Here is a 19158-nt window from a genome sequence, read left to right on the forward strand (position 1 = left end):
CATTTTATATAAAAATCAATTGTATTGTTTTAATTTGAATTTAAATTGGTTGAACCAGCAACATATATGTTATGCATACATTTTCAACTTCCAAGTTTTTTGTGTTCCATTATATGTGAAACGTATCGTTAATCAAATTAAAATAAAATCCAACAAAGCTGAAATGAATTGAAGGAGCATGAAACGCAAAAAAATGTAAAAGGTGGCATCAAATAAATTTGAATAGGTAGTTTTGGCAGTTTCCCAGGAAAAGAAAAAAGAAAGGAAGCGTTACTTCGGCCTTTATTTGTTGACTCCTTTTTTTCGCCACGTAATAAATGTCCGACATGAGAGTCACGCGTCAGCTCTATTGACTTTTCATCAATCTACAAATGGCAAAATTATCAGTGCCATCAGAGAAAATTCGAAAGCCCGATTTCCACTGTATCAATGAATACCGTTGGGACGCGTAAATGTTTTCAGGTTGAAAGGGATGTGACATATATTCTAATAAAATTGAATTCCGTTACCTACCCTTGTTTTCGTGCGGCAACAACTTGTAAAAGGAAATACCTGACAAATATTCGGGTGAATTAAGTTACAACTTTGCTCATTCAATTTGACAAAAAGGAACTGCCAATAACTCAATTAATTGTTTACTTTTATGCACGTCCAACAATATTTATCAAGTATTTTTTTCGGTAAATTACAATTAAGTTCATTCAAACGTTCCCACTGCCATCTTTTAGACAATAGCCAATACTATCAATTAAAATTTTCTGTAATAGTTTCGTCCCACAAAACTTTCAGCATTTACTGACTCAAATATGAGTATAGTTAAAAAACGTTTTTATAATATGTAAACGAAATAATGTTTTCCTATATTTTTTATTTAATATAACATGTTTCGAAATACATTTGCTTGTTTTTCTATAAATGAACATCCATTAAAAAATTCATTGAAACAGAAAATCCCCGGGGCGAGTTTTAAACTGAAATTAAAACATGAAAACAACGTAGAAATAAATGATTCATGCGCTGATGAGTCTGATGAGATAAGTGGAAATTTAAAACTTGCCAGTTGAGGATTAACATTTAAGCGAGAATGAAACAAAAAGAAAAACTATTTACGTGAAACGTTGCTAAAGAGGAAATTTTTAAGTTATGGAAAAAATAGAATGAAATGGATTTGAATTTGTACATATTAATATGTCCTTTCATCGACATTAAAAATCTGAATGAATACTGAATACAAGTTACACTTTTATTTCACCATTTCAGTATAAAAATACAGAGAACCAACTTTGATACTACGTATTTCTTAAATTATTTATTACATACGTGCACACTGCCATCTATTAGACAATAGCTAAAATTATGCATTAAATGTTTCTGTAATGATTTCATCCTGTATCTCTCAAACCTACACATAAATTTCCACATAGGCTGACTCAAATGAAGATAAAAAATAGTTAAGAAGTATGTAACTAAATTATGTATGCCCATTTCATTTAATTTAATATAATATTGTCTACTTCAAAGTTGTGCCATTATTTTGTATAGATTTTTGACGTTGTTTAGAATTAAAACTCTGAACTGGCATATCAATAATTTGATGGAAAGCAAAAAAATTACTATTTTTTATTTTCTAACCTAATTTGTATTTCATTCATACATTCCATCCTTCAGCAGTTTTCTTGTGTTACTGACGGATGGTGAAGGAATATTATCGTCAGATGAAGAAACACATAATGGGTTTGAAGAAGATTTACTAATTTTTCAACATTTTAACCAGTAAGAACTGAACAATCTAATAAGGGACCTAAACCTTCAAATTAAAGGAAAAAGATAGTCATTATTATTGAATAAAAGCAAGTTTGGTACTATACATTGTTTGGATTATTTATTACAGGCGTTAACACTGCCATCTGTTAAGTAATAGCTGAAACAATCAATTAAAAGTTTCTGTAATAGTTTCGTCCTGTATCTGTTAATTTCTGCAATAACTGACTCAAATGTAGTTGAAAAATCGTTTTGAAACATGTAACTAAATAATGTTTGCCTATATTTTTCATATTAAATTACTTTTTATTGAAATACAAATGCCCGAGGCGAATTGACCAATGATTTGGTCATTAGAAGGAATTTTTTATTTATACATGTCAAAGGTATTAATATGAACAATAGTAACAAATGGATATAACCTAATCTGGATTTTTTCATCCATTCCATCATTCAGTAATGTGTATAACCTACAAAAGATGTAATTGTATTGGAACAATGTTCAATTTAATTTGAAACAAGCTGAAAGCCATCAGAATGATTGCTATTTTTTATTTTATAAATGTGAAAGGTATTACTAAGAATAACAGAAACAAATGGGCATAACCTAATTTGTATTTCATTCATCCATTCCATCCTTCAGCAGTGTTCTTGTGTTACTGACAGATGGTGAAGGAATATCGACGTCAGATGAAGAAACACACAATGAGTTTGAAGCAGGTTTATTAATTCTTAAACCTTCAAATTATTTATTGCAAGCTCTAACATAGCCATCTGTAAAATAGTAGCTAATACAATCAATTAGATGTTGTACCATTTTTTTGTCTATACTTTTGACGAGTTTAGGATTAAAACACTTAACTGTCACAGCAATGGTTTGGTGGAAACCACTAAAATTCATAATTATTGCTAGTTTTTGTCGTTTAAATGTAAAATGTATTAATAGCAATAAGCGAAACAAATGGATATAACCTTATCTGGGTTTCCTTCATCCATTCCATCCTTCAGCAGCACAGATATACAGAAAAATAAGTTGAGTACTCTGTGTTGCCTACATTACATTCGTTCACACTGCCACCTCTTAGACAATAGCTAATACAAACAATTAAATGTTTCTGTAATAGTTTCATCTAAGGGTTATATCAAATATTATTATACAAGGTGTTTCTAAAGTATTAATGCTATTTATATTAGAAGTAATTTGAAAAATTCATAATTTAAAAATCGTAAACTGTTAAAAAATCGTTGCCACCCAAATGGCCACTTTGCGGCAACATTATTCAAATATAAACAGGAAAGTTTTCCCTGACTGTTGGAATGAATATGCAAAGAAAAAAACCGTCGATTGAACGAATGGTAATTTATTCCTCACCTGATTCCTGCGCCCAATCAATCAGCGACGAAACCCTCGACGAGAAGCTGGAAAAACAGTTCTCGAAGCGTCCCCGGGCGTCCAAGCCGACGGTCTCGAAGTTGGTTTTGACGCCGCACATGAGCGCCGTCGCACACGCCGACGACTCGCCGATCTGGGCGTCCATATTGTACGTCTGTACACACACACATAAAACAAAAATGAATTTGATTTGTATCGAACGACCATTAATTTTGGCTAAAAAGAAATGTTTAGATTATCCCCCGTTTTTACTGTGGAGCATCGTTTTCATTAACATTAGAGATGGGCGTCCGGGGGTGAATTGCCATCGGAATCCCATCGAGAGGTGGATTTTATTTTGTTTGATGCCCGCTTTTTTGCGTCTCCACTGATTTTCGCCCCCGTGCACTTCGGATTTAGATTACGTTCCATTTCGGCTGGTGTGCATTTAACTTTTACTTTAAAAACGTTACGGTGTTTGCGAGAGGTTTTATGGTTAATTGCTTTGGTATTAGTATCGGACGTAATGTCTTTGGAATTTCGTTGTTTTTATTTGTTTACTTTGAGATAATGTAAAAAGTATCTTTAATATTGATTAAGCTTTTAATGATATTTCCTTTCGGAACGGCAAAAAATATGAATTTTTGTTTTATGTTTGTACAAAAACACCTTTTTAGAATTAATTAACGCCTGAAGTTTGTCAGACTTGTTCTTATGTTCTTAAAAAATTCTAATTGCTCATTGATTATCCGTTGTTACCGTAATTTAACAACTTAATTGTCAGATTTATTTATTTTTTAAGGTGTATCTAAAAGAACAAAAATAATGAGTTTTTTCTTCATCAAAAACATATTTAAAATATTAAAACTATTGAGAATTCTACAAGAAAGCTTTTTAATATTAGTTTAAGTCTCAAGTTTTGTTAAACTTCTAGTTATGCTCTTAAGAAACTCAATTACTTATTTCTAATCCACTCTTATTGTAGTTAAATAATTTATTGATTTTTCTTTATCAAAGTCATATTTATTTGAGAATTCTACAACAAACCTCTTTAGTATTAGTTTAAGTCTCAAGTTTTGTCAGACTTCTCATTATGCTCTTAAGAAACTCAATTACTTATTTCTAATATACTCTTATTGTAGTTAAGTAATTTATTGTTTTTTCTTTATCAAAGACATATTTAAAATATTAAAAATATTAAAAATTCTACAAGAAACCTTTTTAGTATTAGTTTAAGTCTCAAGTTTTGTCAGACTTCTACTTATGCTCTTAAGAATCTCAATTACTTATTTCTAATATACTCTTATTGTAGTTAAGTAATTTATTGTTTTTTCTTTATCAAAGACATATTTAAAATATTAAAAATATTAAGAATTCTACAAGAAACCTTTTTAGTATTATTTTAAGTCTCAAGTTTTGTCAGACTTCTACTTATGCTCTTAAGAAACTCAATTACTTATTTCTAATATACTCTTATTGTAGATAAGTAATTTATTGTTTTTTCTTTATCAAAGACATATTTAAAATATTAAGAATTCTACAAGAAACCTTTTTAGTATTAGTTTAAGTCTCAAGTTTTGTCAGACTTCTACTTATGCTCTTAAGAATCTCAATTACTTATTTCTAATATACTCTTATTGTAGTTAAGTAATTTATTGTTTTCTCTTTATCAAAGACATATTTAAAATATTAAAAATATTAAGAATTCTACAAGAAACCTTTTTAGTATTAGTTTAAGTCTCAAGTTTTGTCAGACTTCTCATTATGCTCTTAAGAAACTCAATTACTTATTTCTAATATACTCTTATTTTAGTTAAGTAATTTATTGTTTTTTCTTTATCAAAGACATATTTAAAATATTAAAAATATTAAAAATTCTACAAGAAACCTTTTTAGTATTAGTTTAAGTCTCAAGTTTTGTCAGACTTCTACTTATGCTCTTAAGAAACTCAATTACTTATTTCTAATATACTCTTATTGTAGATAAGTAATTTATTGTTTTTTCTTTATCAAAGACATATTTAAAATATTAAGAATTCTACAAGAAACCTTTTTAGTATTAGTTTAAGTCTCAAGTTTTGTCAGACTTCTACTTATGCTCTTAAGAATCTCAATTACTTATTTCTAATATACTCTTATTGTAGTTAAGTAATTTATTGATTTTTCTTTATCAAAGTCATATTTAAAATATTAAAACTATTGAGAATTCTACAACAAACCTCTTTAGTATTAGTTTAAGTCTCAAGTTTTGTCAGACTTCTCATTATGCTCTTAAGAAACTCAATTACTTATTTCTAATATACTCTTATTGTAGTTAAGTAATTTATTGTTTTTTCTTTATCAAAGACATATTTAAAATTTTAAAACTATTGAGAATTCTACAAGAAAGCTTTTTAGTATTAATTTAAGTCTCAAGTTTTGTTAGACTTCTAGTTATGCTCTTAAGAAACTCAATTACTTATTTCTAATCCACTCTTATTGTAGTTAAATAATTTATTGATTTTTCTTTATCAAAGTCATATTTAAAATATTAAAACTATTGAGAATTCTACAACAAACCTCTTTAGTATTAGTTTAAGTCTCAAGTTTTGTCAGACTTCTCATTATGCTCTTAAGAAACTCAATTACTTATTTCTAATATACTCTTATTGTAGTTAAGTAATTTATTGTTTTTTCTTTATCAATATACACAATATTAAAAATATTAAAAATTCTACAAGAAACCTTTTTAGTATTAGTTTAAGTCTCAAGTTTTGTCAGACTTCTACTTATGCTCTTAAGAAACTCAATTACTTATTTCTAATATACTCTTATTGTAGATAAGTAATTTATTGTTTTTTCTTTATCAAAGACATATTTAAAATATTAAGAATTCTACAACAAACCTCTTTAGTATTAGTTTAAGTCTCAAGTTTTGTCAGACTTCTCATTATACTCTTAAGAAACTCAATTACTTATTTCTAATCCACTCTTATTGTAGTTAAATAATTTATTGTGTTTTATTTATCAAAGACATATTTAAAATATTAAAACAATTGAGAATTCTACAAGAAACCTTTCTAGTATTAGTTTAAGCCTCAAGTTTTGTCAGACTTCTATTTATGCTCTTAAGAAACTCAATTACTTATTTCTAATCTACTTTTATTGTAATTAAGTAATTTATTGTTTTTTTCTTTATCAAAGACATATTTAAAATATTAAAACTATTGAGAATTCTACAAAAATTTTTTTTAGTATTAGTTTAAGTCTCAAGAATCAAATTTCTACATATGTTCTTAAAAAACTCAATTACTTATTTCTTATTTACTCTTATTGTAATTAAACTGTTGTTTGTCCATAACCCAAATAAACAAATAAATAAAATTATTGAATTATTACCTCTAATGATAATGCAGAACTGTTCAACCATCGTTTCGACTTATTCCCCCCAATTTGAAATTCTTAATTAAAAATTCCTTTCTATAAATATCAAAGGAGAGTTATTACACAATTTCCCGCAGAAAAAAGAAATTAAATGGATCATGTTTCCAGACCCCGGCCCGTTTTTTCCACAGATTTGTTTTCGAGATCGAAAGAATAACATAAAAATTCATTTGTGCAACATCGGAGAGAGGCAGAAAAGGAAACCGTAACGGCGTAAGTAACGATGAGGAAAAGCACGCCAGATCTCCCTTTTCCATTTTACGTGCTTTCAATAAAAAATTATAGAAATCGCAGACCCACTCCGGATGGAAGTGCCCACTTCGTATACAAGTCCCTTTTTTTTCCTTGGCCGGCGGGTCATTATCTGCCGGGTATCGGCCCCCGAGGGTTAATTTTAGAGTTTTGAGTGCCCGGGTCACTTTAACGTAAAAATAATTTAGTTTTTAATTAGTGGGCCGACATAATTCAAATGTTTTCAGGAAATTGGATTTCTCTTTGGCGCCCCCTACACGTTATTAATGAGAATTTTTCTTTAATTTCCTGTTCGACAATGAAAATTATGCCGTATAAACCCACAAACAAAATTAAATTGTACAAAAAGAAGCCGGCAAAGTTGCAAAACTAAATTAAATATGTGCCCGACAATGTGAGTTAATTAAAAATTGGTGCTTTGTACGAATATATTATTTTAAGGTTTGGGGACAAAACCGGTATTTGTTGAATAAATTCCATGAACATTGAACAGTGAATTCCCCGTTTCCGGACGGGCCACAAAGAATTATCCAAAGAGCAATGGTGACGTCATTGTAATGTGAATTTATGTCACCGATTCGGGTGTATGAATCATTTTTATTATGTAGTAAGCGAATGATAAAGTGTATAGGGTGTGCCAGAGACATTGCACATATATCTTAACTTCAGGTGTGTCCTTCAAATTCGCCGGAATTAAACGGCAAACATTTAGTAACCGGATCAGTTACGTAATTTATGCGAAACACACAATTAAAACGACCCCCACGACCAGACGTAACGAGGGGTTTCTCCCGCAGACAATTTTAATTTATCACCTGCATTCAAATAACCGTTCTAAATTCGAAAAGTTTTCCTACACAACACTTGGGCTGAATGCGTTTTAACTGGGCTAATTTACCGGGTATATTTACCTTGGATAAAACAAGACCTAGTTTGAAAAATTCTCTTTACTTTTCGAACTCCCGGAACGTGTCCAGTTTTTACGATCCACACTCTTTACGATCGGGTTTCTTTACGTAAACGCCGTGAAGTTTTGCCTTTTTATGCCGATTAATGAGGTGATTTATTTTAAAGGACCTTTTGAATTCGAATTAAACACGTATTATTAATAGTCGATTATTATTACTAAGTATCATTAATATATTAAATGTCCATCACAGTACATCCATCATTCTAGATATCATCAATATACTAAATTTTTATCAATTATACTAGACACAAATTCGTCATTAATATTATACTAGTTTACATATTATAATTAAATATTGGACTCAATCTACGAAGAGACTTAATTTTTATGTGATGTATTTTCGTGTTACAAAGATCTTGTGGACTTGATTTAATGTTTATAAATCTTAAGTCTATTTACAATATCATATATTATCAATTTACTAGATATCATTAACAATACTGAATGACATGAATCCATCATTAATATTAGTTTATTCCACAGATATTTTGGAATTGATTTAATAGATATAAATCTATTAATTTTGACAGATATCACCAATATACTAAATATTTATCAATAATAAATACTAGACACAAATCCATCATTAATACTAGTTTATAGATTATAATTAAATACAGAAATTACTATTAAACAAATTCTAAGAATAATTTGATTATATTAAAAGTAATTTATTTATTTATTATCATTTTTAACAGATCCTATTTAAATTTTTTTAATTAATCACTAAAGTAACCTTTAAAATACTATAAAAAACATGTTTTTGATATTTAATAAATGTTTAAACATCGTGAATGTGCAAACAAATTGTATAATTACAACTACATCCAAAAGGCAATTAATTTTATGTTTTCAAATTTCTTATCCTAATTCATTTGAATATTTTATTTACGTTTTTTGTTTCGCATTCACCATTTTTACAACTGTTGTTAAAAATGGCGAATGCGCAACAAATCCAATAATTAATTACTATTAAACAAATTCTAATAATAAGTTAATTATATTAAAAGTAATTTATTTTATCCACTGTTAGATCCATTTTTAACAGGTACTATTTAAATTTTTTTAATTAATCAGTAAAGTAACCTTTAAAATACTATAAAAAACATGTTTTTGATGTTTATTAAATGTTTAAACATCGTGAAGGCACAAACAAATTGTATAATTATAACTACATACAAAAGGCAATTAATTTTGTGTTTTCAAATATCTTATCCTAATTCATTTGAATATTTTAATTAAGTTTTTTGTAGCGCATCCACCATTTTTACAACTGCTGTTAAAAATGGCGAATGCGCACCCAATCCAATAATTAATTACTATTAAACAAATTCTAATAATAAGTTGATTATATTAAAAGTAATTTATTTTATCCACTGTTAGATCCATTTTTAACAGGTACTATTTAAATTTTTTTAATTAATCAGTAAAGTAACCTTTAAAATACTATAAAAAACATGTTTTTGATGTTTATTAAATGTTTAAACATCGTGAATGTGCAAACAAATTGTATAATTACAACTACATCCAAAAGGCAATTAATTTTATGTTTTCAAATATCTTATCCTAATTCATTTGAATATTTTAATTAAGTTTTTTGTTGCGCATCCACCATTTTTACAACGGTTGTTAAAAATGGCGAATGCGCAACCAATCCAATATTTAATTACTATTAAACAACTTCTAAGAATAAGTTGATTATATTAAAAGTAATTTATTTTATCCACTGTTAGATCCATTTTTAACAGGTACTATTTAAATTTTTTTAATTAATCAGTAAAGTAACCTTTAAAATACTATAAAAAACATGTTTTTGATGTTTATTAAATGTTTAAACATCGTGAATGTGCAAACAAATTGTATAATTGCAACTACATCCAAAAGGCAATTAAGTTTTTTGTTGCGCATCCACCATTTTTACAACGGTTGTTAAAAATGGCGAATGCGCAACCAATCCAATATTTAATTACTATTAAACAACTTCTAAGAATAAGTTGATTATATTAAAAGTAATTTATTTTATCCACTGTTAGATCCATTTTTAACAGGTACTATTTAAATTTTTTTAATTAATCAGTAAAGTAACCTTTAAAATACTATAAAAAACATGTTTTTGATGTGTATTAAATGTTTAAACATCGTGAAGGCACAAACAAATTGTATAATTATAACTACATACAAAAGGCAATTAATTTTATGTTTTCAAATAACTTATCCTAATTCATTTGAATATTTTAATTAAGTTTTTTGTTGCGCATTCACCATTTTTACAACTGTTGTTAAAAATGGCGAATGCGCAACCAATCCAATAATTAATTACTATTAAACAACTTCTAAGAATAAGTTGATTATATTAAAAGTAATTTATTTTATCCACTGTTAGATCCATTTTTAACAAGTACTATTTTAATTTTTTTAATTAATCAGTAAAGTAACGTTTAAAATACTATAAAAAACATGTTTTTGATGTTTAATAAATGTTTAAACATCCTGAATGCGCAAACAAATTGTATAATTACAACCACATCCAAATGGGAATTAATTTTATGTTTTCAAATATCTTATCTTAATTACTATACCATATTCTATACTTGACATGAATTTGTGTTCCAAAGAACTTATGGACTTGATTTAATGTATGTCAGTCTATTAACAATATCATATATCATCAATTTATTAGATATCATCTACAATACTAGACATTAATTCATCATTATTACTAGTTTCATCAATCATTCAATAATAATCGTAAAAATATTCAATTCATTAATGATACTAATTTAGAGTTTTGTTGTTTAAAATGTACTAAAACAAATTATTTCCATGTTATGTGTTTATTCATGTAAAGTATTAAAATCCATAAAAGATTAAATTTTCATTATCCTAAAAGTTCCCCCAGTTATTTTGTTGTACCACGTAACACTAATGATAAACCCCATAAAAAACCTTTTACTTAAGATGCACGGTATCAATTTCCCTACTTCGTATAAGCCGTTGATTCTAAAAATGTAACCGAGATGACTAAAACTAATTTCGAAGTTGCTTTGAAAAGTCGTTATCGCGAATACGCGGTACGTCCTCCATCGTTTTCTATCGGTGAAAAATAGTTCGGTAAGAAACCGACTTTGCGGTCGTAAAGATCGTAAGGAGGAGATTTGACAGAACTGAGATGGAATTAATCATGTGAAATGGCCGCGTTATTTTACATATCTGGGCCATGAGGCACTCCTAACGTCCCCGTTTGGCTGCAACGAATTACTTTCCCGAAGGAACGACCGATATTAATTAAGATGCATAATGGACGTTTGACAGTAACAACCCCCGGAACTCAGAACGGTGCACAAGATCTGCGGGAGATAACGTCAGTTAATCCGGCATTAAAACCGGACGGTTTTGAGGAAGACAAAGCGCTGACCTTGGCGAGAGCGACGGCCGGAAAATTGTCCCAGGCCAGTTCGTGGTCCTCGCCCCGTTTGCCCAGACGCTGTCCCCGCAATATCCTGGAGGCGGACGAGGTGGCGACGCCCATGCCGTCGCCGACGAACAGGATGACGTTCTTCGCGTGCGGACGACGGTCGGTTGCGTACTGGAGACGTTTCCTTAAAGTGATACGTGCCTGCTCGTACCAATATTCCTGGTCTGCAACAAAACAACGGGTGTCGTGTTAACCTGCTTGTTCGGGGGAAGTTTCATTGATGGTTAGCAAACTGTTGGTTAAGGCAGTTTGCGTGTGGACTTCTGATTGAGTTAGGCGAAGATAATCATTTATCCACTGATCAAAGAACCTTGTTACCAACAATTTTAACATCCTTAACATATTAATTTACTTATGGGAAATTAATGGGATTAATTGTTTTAAATAGAAATAAATAATATTGAGTCTCCTTATCTCAAAAAAAAAAAATTAAAAGTTCTTTAACAACTTCTGGTTAAATATTGCAGGAAACATCAAAGTTAAACTACTTTTTCTTTATATTAAATATTATTGAACATGTTTTGTGAAATGTAATTTATTTTACATAATAATAATAATAATAAGAATCAATTCTTTTGAATAAAAAAGTATTTATTCTACAGTTTTCTCTAATTAAGTTCACACTGCCATCTCTTAGACGATAGCTGATATAATCAATTAAAAATTTCTGTAATGATTTCGTCACATATTGGATTTTATGATCTATCATATTTAAGTTATTATTCACATACATTAAATAGTAATAATAATAATAATAATAATAATAATAGTAAAATTTTACAATCAATCTATAATGTTATGAACTATCGAATGAAATAGTAAACTTTTATTAATTAATCAGTAGATTTCTAAATTATCAAATGAAATAGTTCAATTATATCAATTAATTTATAAATTTTTGAACTATTTAATGAAATAGTAAAATAGTACAATTTTGCAATCAATCTATAATATTTTGATTATCGAATGATGTAGTAAAATTTTACTAATTAATCAGTAGATTTCTTAATTATTGAATAAAATAGTAAAATAATAATTTTTATTAAATGAAATAATTCAATTTTGTCAATTCATTTGTAGATTTTTGAGCCTTTGAATAAAATAGTAAAATTTTACAATCAATATACATTATTATGAGTATCGAATGAAATAGTAAAATTTTACTAATTAATCAATAGTTTTCTGAAATATTAAATGAAATAATTTAATATAATTAATTAATTTGTAGGTTTTTCGAACTATTGAATGAAATAGTAATATAGTAAGATTTTACAGTCAATATATAATATTATGAACTATCGAATGAAATAGTAAAACTATTACTTACTGAATGAAATAATAAAACTGTAAAATTTTACTAATTAAACAGTAATTTTATGAACTATTAAATTTTAATTTTAAATAATTAATGGTAGTAATAGTAAAATAGTAAAATTTTACAATCAATCTATCATATTATGAACTATCAAATGAAATTTACTAATTAATTAGTAGTTTTCTGAACTATAAAATTATATAGTTTAATTTTATTAATTAAGTTGTAGGTTTTTGAACCGTTGAATGAAATAGTAAAATTTTATAATCAATTCATAATATTATGAACTATCGAATGAAATAGTAAAATTTTACTAATTAATCAGTAGTTTACTGAACTATTAAATGAAATAGTTTAATTTTATTAATTAATTTGTAGGGTTTTGAACTATTGAATGAAATAGTAAAATTGTAAAATTTGACAGTCAATTTATAATATTATGAACTATCGAATGAAATAGTAAAATTTTACTAATTAATCAGTATTTTTCTTAAATATTAAATGAAATAATTTAATATAATTAATTAATTTGTAGGTTTTTGAACTATTGAATGAAATAGTAATATAGTAAGATTTTACAGTCAATATATAATATTATGAACTATCGAATGAAATAGCAAAAATTTACTGAATGAAATAGTAAAACAGTAAAATTTTACTAATTAAACAGTAATTTTATGAACTATTAAATTTTAATTTTAATTAATTAATAGTAGTAATAGTAAAATAGTAAAATTTTACAATCAATTTATCATATTATGAACTATCAAATGAAATAGTAGAAATTTATTAATTATTCAGTATTTTTCTGAACTATAAAATGATATAGTTTAATTTTATTAATTAATTTGTGGGTTTTTAAACCGTTGAATGAAATATTCAACTATTGAATGAACTAGTAAAATAGTAAAATTTTACAATCAATTCATACTATTTTGAACTATCGAATGAAATAATAAGTTTTACTAATTAATGTGTAGTTTTCTGAACTATTAAATGAAACAATTCAATTTTATTAATTCATTTGCAGGTTTTTGAACTATTGAATGAAATAGTAAAACTGTAAAATTTCACAGCCAATCTATAATATTATGAACTATCGAATGAAATAATGAAATTTACTAATTAATCAGTAGTTTTCTGAAATATTAAATAAAATAGTTTAATATAATTAATTAATTTGTAAGTTTTTGGACTATTGAATAAAATAGTAAAATAGTAAGATTTCACAGTCAATGTATAATATTATGAACTATTAAATGAAATAGTTAAGTTTTATTATTATTCATGTCATATTATAAACTATCGAATGAAATAGTAAAATTTTACTAATTAATCTGTAGTTTTCTGAACTATTAAATGAAATAATTCAATTTTATTAATTTGTTTGTAGGTTTTTGAACTATTGAATGAAATAGTAATATTTTACTATCAATCTGTAATAATGAACTATCAAAAGAAATAGTAAAATTTCATTAATTTTTGAACTATTAAATTAAATAGTCTGCAATATTTTGAACTTGCGAATGAAATAGTACATTTTTACGAATTAATCAGTGTTAATTAACCTGAACTACTGAATTAAATAATATAATTTTATTAATTAATTTAAATTAATTATCTTGCCAAAGAAAATGAAGTAATAATTAACAAAATATCTCGTTAGGAAAGTTGGTTTTCTTACATAAATTTTATATTATTAGTTAGAATACAGTAGTAACCCCATTAATAATTCCACAGTGAAAACAAGGTGATTAATAAAAAGCTCTTAATTAACTTGACTAATATTTTATAAAACGGACTAATTCTTTCCATTGTTGCTCACGAAAAGTGGCACGAAAATCATAACGATGAACGACACGCTATGCGTGTTATGATCGCGCCCGAATATTCTAACGCTGATTAATTTTACTTGAGCAGCAAATTTAATTATGACGTCGCCCCCTTTGTTGCATTATTTCCAGTCAGGGCGTTCAACAACTACAAACGCCGCGACTAAATGGGAATGCTCAGTTAAAGATCATCATTTTTGACTGTTCATTTTAAAATAAACAGCCCAAACGGCATAGTTGTAGTGTGTTAGGGAAACCGAGGCAATTCCTACGTTTTAGTCGGCAAAGTTTGCTGACCGTTTTCGTATTGGTCTTTACGGCCGGCTTGAGATGCACCGAAAACCTTTTGATTCACGATTTCGAATAGTTTCCTCATTGAAAATAAGAGAATTAACATAGCTTTAGTGCCAGTACATAATTAACCACTACGGATTATCCTTTTCTGTTTACATTCTTGCCATACACCCACTCTTGTTAGTACATTTAATCTAATTCTGTAATTAATGGATGCACACACAAGAAGAAATATGAATTTACGATTTTACTCAACATCGATGAACGGGGAAGTTCCTTTACAACTGTCGTAAACTAACTCACTTTGAGGAGAATTGAAATGGATGTGTGGTGCAAGTCCACTGAAATTTCAGAGAAACATTTCTGTGGACCATGTTCTATGGTAGTTAAAATTCGTTCATAAAAAAATGACGAGTAAATTGCATATGGAACATTCTGTTGTGTAATGTAATTTTCTTTCGGAATAGAGGAGCGAACATCAAAAGAATGTGATTGACATTAAAGCGGTCCTGTTTTAAGTGCCATCCTGGGAATACGCTTGGAACCTCCATTTTTTTTTTTTTTAATAAAACTTGAACGATTTATCCTGCATAATGCAGATTACAGTTTAAAATACAATAAAATTTATTTTCACTTATTGTTAGATATTAATCCTACAACTTCAATAATTAGTTTCATCGTGAAATAAAGTTTCTTTTATAAAAATGATTTAATTATGTTCTCTAGGAAGAAAAAATATATTTAACTTGAAGAAGCACTACAAATTATATCTGAAAGTTGAAGCAGTTTAATTTGTTTTAGGATTCAAGTAGGGTTTGATCTTGTTTTATTAAATTAAATTTAATAAATTAGTTAGATTTTTGATAATGCCTTATAAATATGTAAAGGAGGGAAAGTTTGATGTTTGAGTTTGAATTTTAAATGTTGAAATAGGATAACAGAATTAAGGTTCAATGTTAAGAAAAAATTGTTTAACACTGATGTTTTCGAAGTTTCAACTAGAAGAGGAAAAAGAACTTTTATTCTTTTAAGATAAAATAGACTCAATATTATTTATTCTTATTTAAATATCCATTAATGTTATTTTATTAAATGAAACCTATTTCTCTATAGCATGTTAGGTTATAAATAAATCTAATAATGGAAAGTTTGAAGGAACTTTAAAGTGCTGAAATAGGTAAAGGGTTAGTAAAATAAATTTACACCCCACAAAAAATTTCAGAGTAATTAATATACATTTATTATTTTATTCAATAATCCAAAAAGAAAAAGAAGGGAGTAGTTAATAAAATTCTACTATTTAATTCTGTATCTCAGAAAATTGTTGAGTAATTAGTATAATTTTACTATTTCATTAAATATTTCAAGAAAACAACAATGTGGTAATTACTATTTCATTCAATATTTCAGGAAATTATTCAGTAATTAGTAATTAATTTTACTATTTGATACAATAATTCAAAAAAACTATTAAATAATTAATGAAACTCAATATTTCAGGAAATTGCTGAGTAATTAGTATAATTTCAATATTTTATTAAATAATTTAAAAAAAAACAGTGAAGAATTAATAAAATACTATTTTATTCAATATTTCAGAAAATTGCTGAGTAATTGGTATATTTTTACTATTTCATTAAATAATTAAAAAAAACTTAAGGACTAATTAATAAAACTACTATTTCATTCAGTATTTCAGGAAATTGTTCAGTAATTAGTATAATTTTACTATTTCATTCAATATTTCAGGATATTGCTGAGTAATTAGTATAATTTTCCTATTTTGTTAAATAATTCATAAAAAAAGTAACTAATTAATAAAATTCTACAATTTCATTCAGTATTTCAGGAAATATCTGAGTAATTAGTATAATTTTACTATTTCATTTACTCATTCAAAAAAACTACAATGTAATTATTAAAATTCTATTATTTCATTCAATATTTTAGGACATTGTTAGGTAATTAGTATAAATTTACTATTTTATTCAATAATTAAAAAAAAAATAATGAGTAATTAATAAATCTCTGCTATTTTATTCAGTATTTCAGTGAATTGTTGAGTAATTAGTATAATTTTACTATTTCATTAAATATTTCAAAATAATATTGAGTAATTAATAAATTTCTATTTTTTCTTTTAGTATTTCAGGAAATTACTCAGTAATTAGTATAATTTTACTATTTAATTCAATAATTTAGAAAAACCAGTGAGTAATTAATAACATTCTACTATTTCATTCAGTATTTCATGAAATTACTGAGTAAGTAATATAATTTTAATGTTACAATACAGTATTTTAGGAAATTGCAGAGTAATTAGTATAAGTTTACTATTTCATTCAGTATTTCAAGAAATTGATTTCTAAAATTTTACTATTTCATTCCATATTTCAAAAAAATGTTTGAGTAATTAATAAAATTCTACTATTTCATTCAAAATTTGCTTTTTATTAATCAGAAAAATTTTACTGTTTCATTCAAATAATTAAGTAACTACTGATTAACTAGAAAAAAATACTATATCATACAATAATTAAACAAAACTCTAGTGAGTAATTAATAAAATTTTACTATTTCATTCAGTATTTCAAGAAATTTGCTAATAACTAATAAAATTCTACAATTTTATTCCTGAGTTTAGTTAAAAACCTGTTAATTAGTAAAATACTAGTATTTAACATACTAGTTCATAAAACTAGTGATTAACTATCAGTGGAAACTGAACTGATTAATCAGTTAATGTGTATGTAATGTACTGATTCAGATTCAAGGAGTAGACTAAATAGAAAACCTGATACATCCACGTCCTGTATTGATCATTTCGATCTGCACAGATAGAGTACGAGTAGATAATAGAAATGACTAGTTGTTCGTTATTTATCCGACCACTATCTGGCATTGCCCTCCACGGTCTTGTTTGTGTAATTTAGTGGTTTCAGTTCGACTTATAAACTTCCTCCTAACTTAAACAAGTCAGTAAATAAACTTTAATTTCACTGTTTCAACAATGGTCCAGTAAAGCAAAAAAAAAAGGTCTCACCAAAAACTTCTTTCAGCCATTTCTTATTGTCGTGCATTTCTGCTGAAAACTTTCCTGCGTTTGTGGCGTTTTCTTGAAATATAATCGCTATTTTTATTAAATCAATAATTAAATAAGTTGAAAAATAAAGTTATGTAGTTATTCAGATGGAGACAACTGATTAATTCCGGTGACAGGCTCGTTTTCCACTGTTCCATAATTAAATGTTTTCCTTAATCTTTTTTATACGGTTCATAAAACGTAATGAATAACAATTAACTTGATATTACGGCTTATAGTCTTTCGGGATCGAGTTTTATGTTTAAAATACACTTTTACTGCCCTCGCAAAACATTTTGCGGAGCGTGATATGTTCATTTAACGGATAATTTACTATTGTATAATAAAAACATTTCGTAAATTCAAAGTGAAATGTTTTAAAACATAAAAACTTTATTTTATACAAGAGGTTACAACATTTGATGGTTCAATAATGAAGAAAATCTAAATAGAATCAGAAAATTGAAAAATTTAACACGTGGATGAAACCATTACAGGTACATTTAATTGACTGCTTCAGCTACTGCCCAATAGGTGGCGGTGTTAACACACATGCACCGTAGGCAACCCAGAGTACTGAACTTTGGGAGGTGTTTAATACTGTATAATTTAACAACACACATACATTCTAATTTAACGTCCTGTAATCTGAATATAAAGAACAATTTTCGATTTTACGAGTCCCACCTTTATAGTTTCAGGGCACGCACCCCCATAAAAATTTAACCAGGCCACGATGGCACGTAAAGATATGAATTTATAGGAAGATGTAACAATTTGTAACCCTCAATTTTACATAAACTTGTAATGGAATGTACCGTTTTACTCCCAACTATTACAGACGTGGATAAAAAATAGCTAGATGATAAATAAAATTTAATTTTGATTTTAACGAACTCGTTCCACAACACACAACGAAGTTTTTCATCCGATTTGATGTACGAGCATTGTAAATTGATTTAACTTTAATTAAAACTGGATACACCCTTTATTGAGCTGTTTACTTTATAAAATTTTGATCAAAGGATAAAACAATTAAGGGAAAAGTGAAGACCTAAGTAGGGGAGGTATTGTGTGACACAATTAACAATAATTTTAATACAATAATGTGCCTAATCGAATGTGTGCAACGTGTTGTCTCGTCTATTATGGGGAATTTGGCGAATTTCCATTTATTAATCGGTTTAGTCTACATGTGCAATTTCCTACGGATAATCTGATTTGCGAATGACGAGAACTGATACCGAAGAGGATTTCAACTATGGCGCACCCATTAAATAACTAGTTTATAAAACTTGCAACATTTAAATTAATTCACAACAACAGTGAATAATTTTTCTCAATTTAAATTGTAATTTGTGGCAATGAAAATGTATGGTGCA

General features: G+C 27.2%; 1 protein-coding gene across 1 annotated transcript in view; it reads right to left on the minus strand.

The window, feature by feature from the left end:
- The window catches only part of LOC109603951 (alkaline phosphatase-like), a 113698-nt gene that overhangs the window by 56975 nt on the left and 37565 nt on the right, over window positions 1-19158 (minus strand). The window contains exons 3-4 of the mRNA XM_049964512.1: window positions 11194-11417; window positions 3134-3308 (exon numbers count right to left, since the gene is read on the minus strand). Coding sequence (XP_049820469.1) covers window positions 3134-3308; window positions 11194-11417 — 399 coding nt within the window. The remainder of the gene's footprint in view (window positions 1-3133; window positions 3309-11193; window positions 11418-19158) is intronic.

Source organism: Aethina tumida, chromosome 3 (genome assembly GCF_024364675.1).
Source record: "Aethina tumida isolate Nest 87 chromosome 3, icAetTumi1.1, whole genome shotgun sequence".
Classification (NCBI taxonomy): domain Eukaryota; kingdom Metazoa; phylum Arthropoda; class Insecta; order Coleoptera; family Nitidulidae; genus Aethina; species Aethina tumida.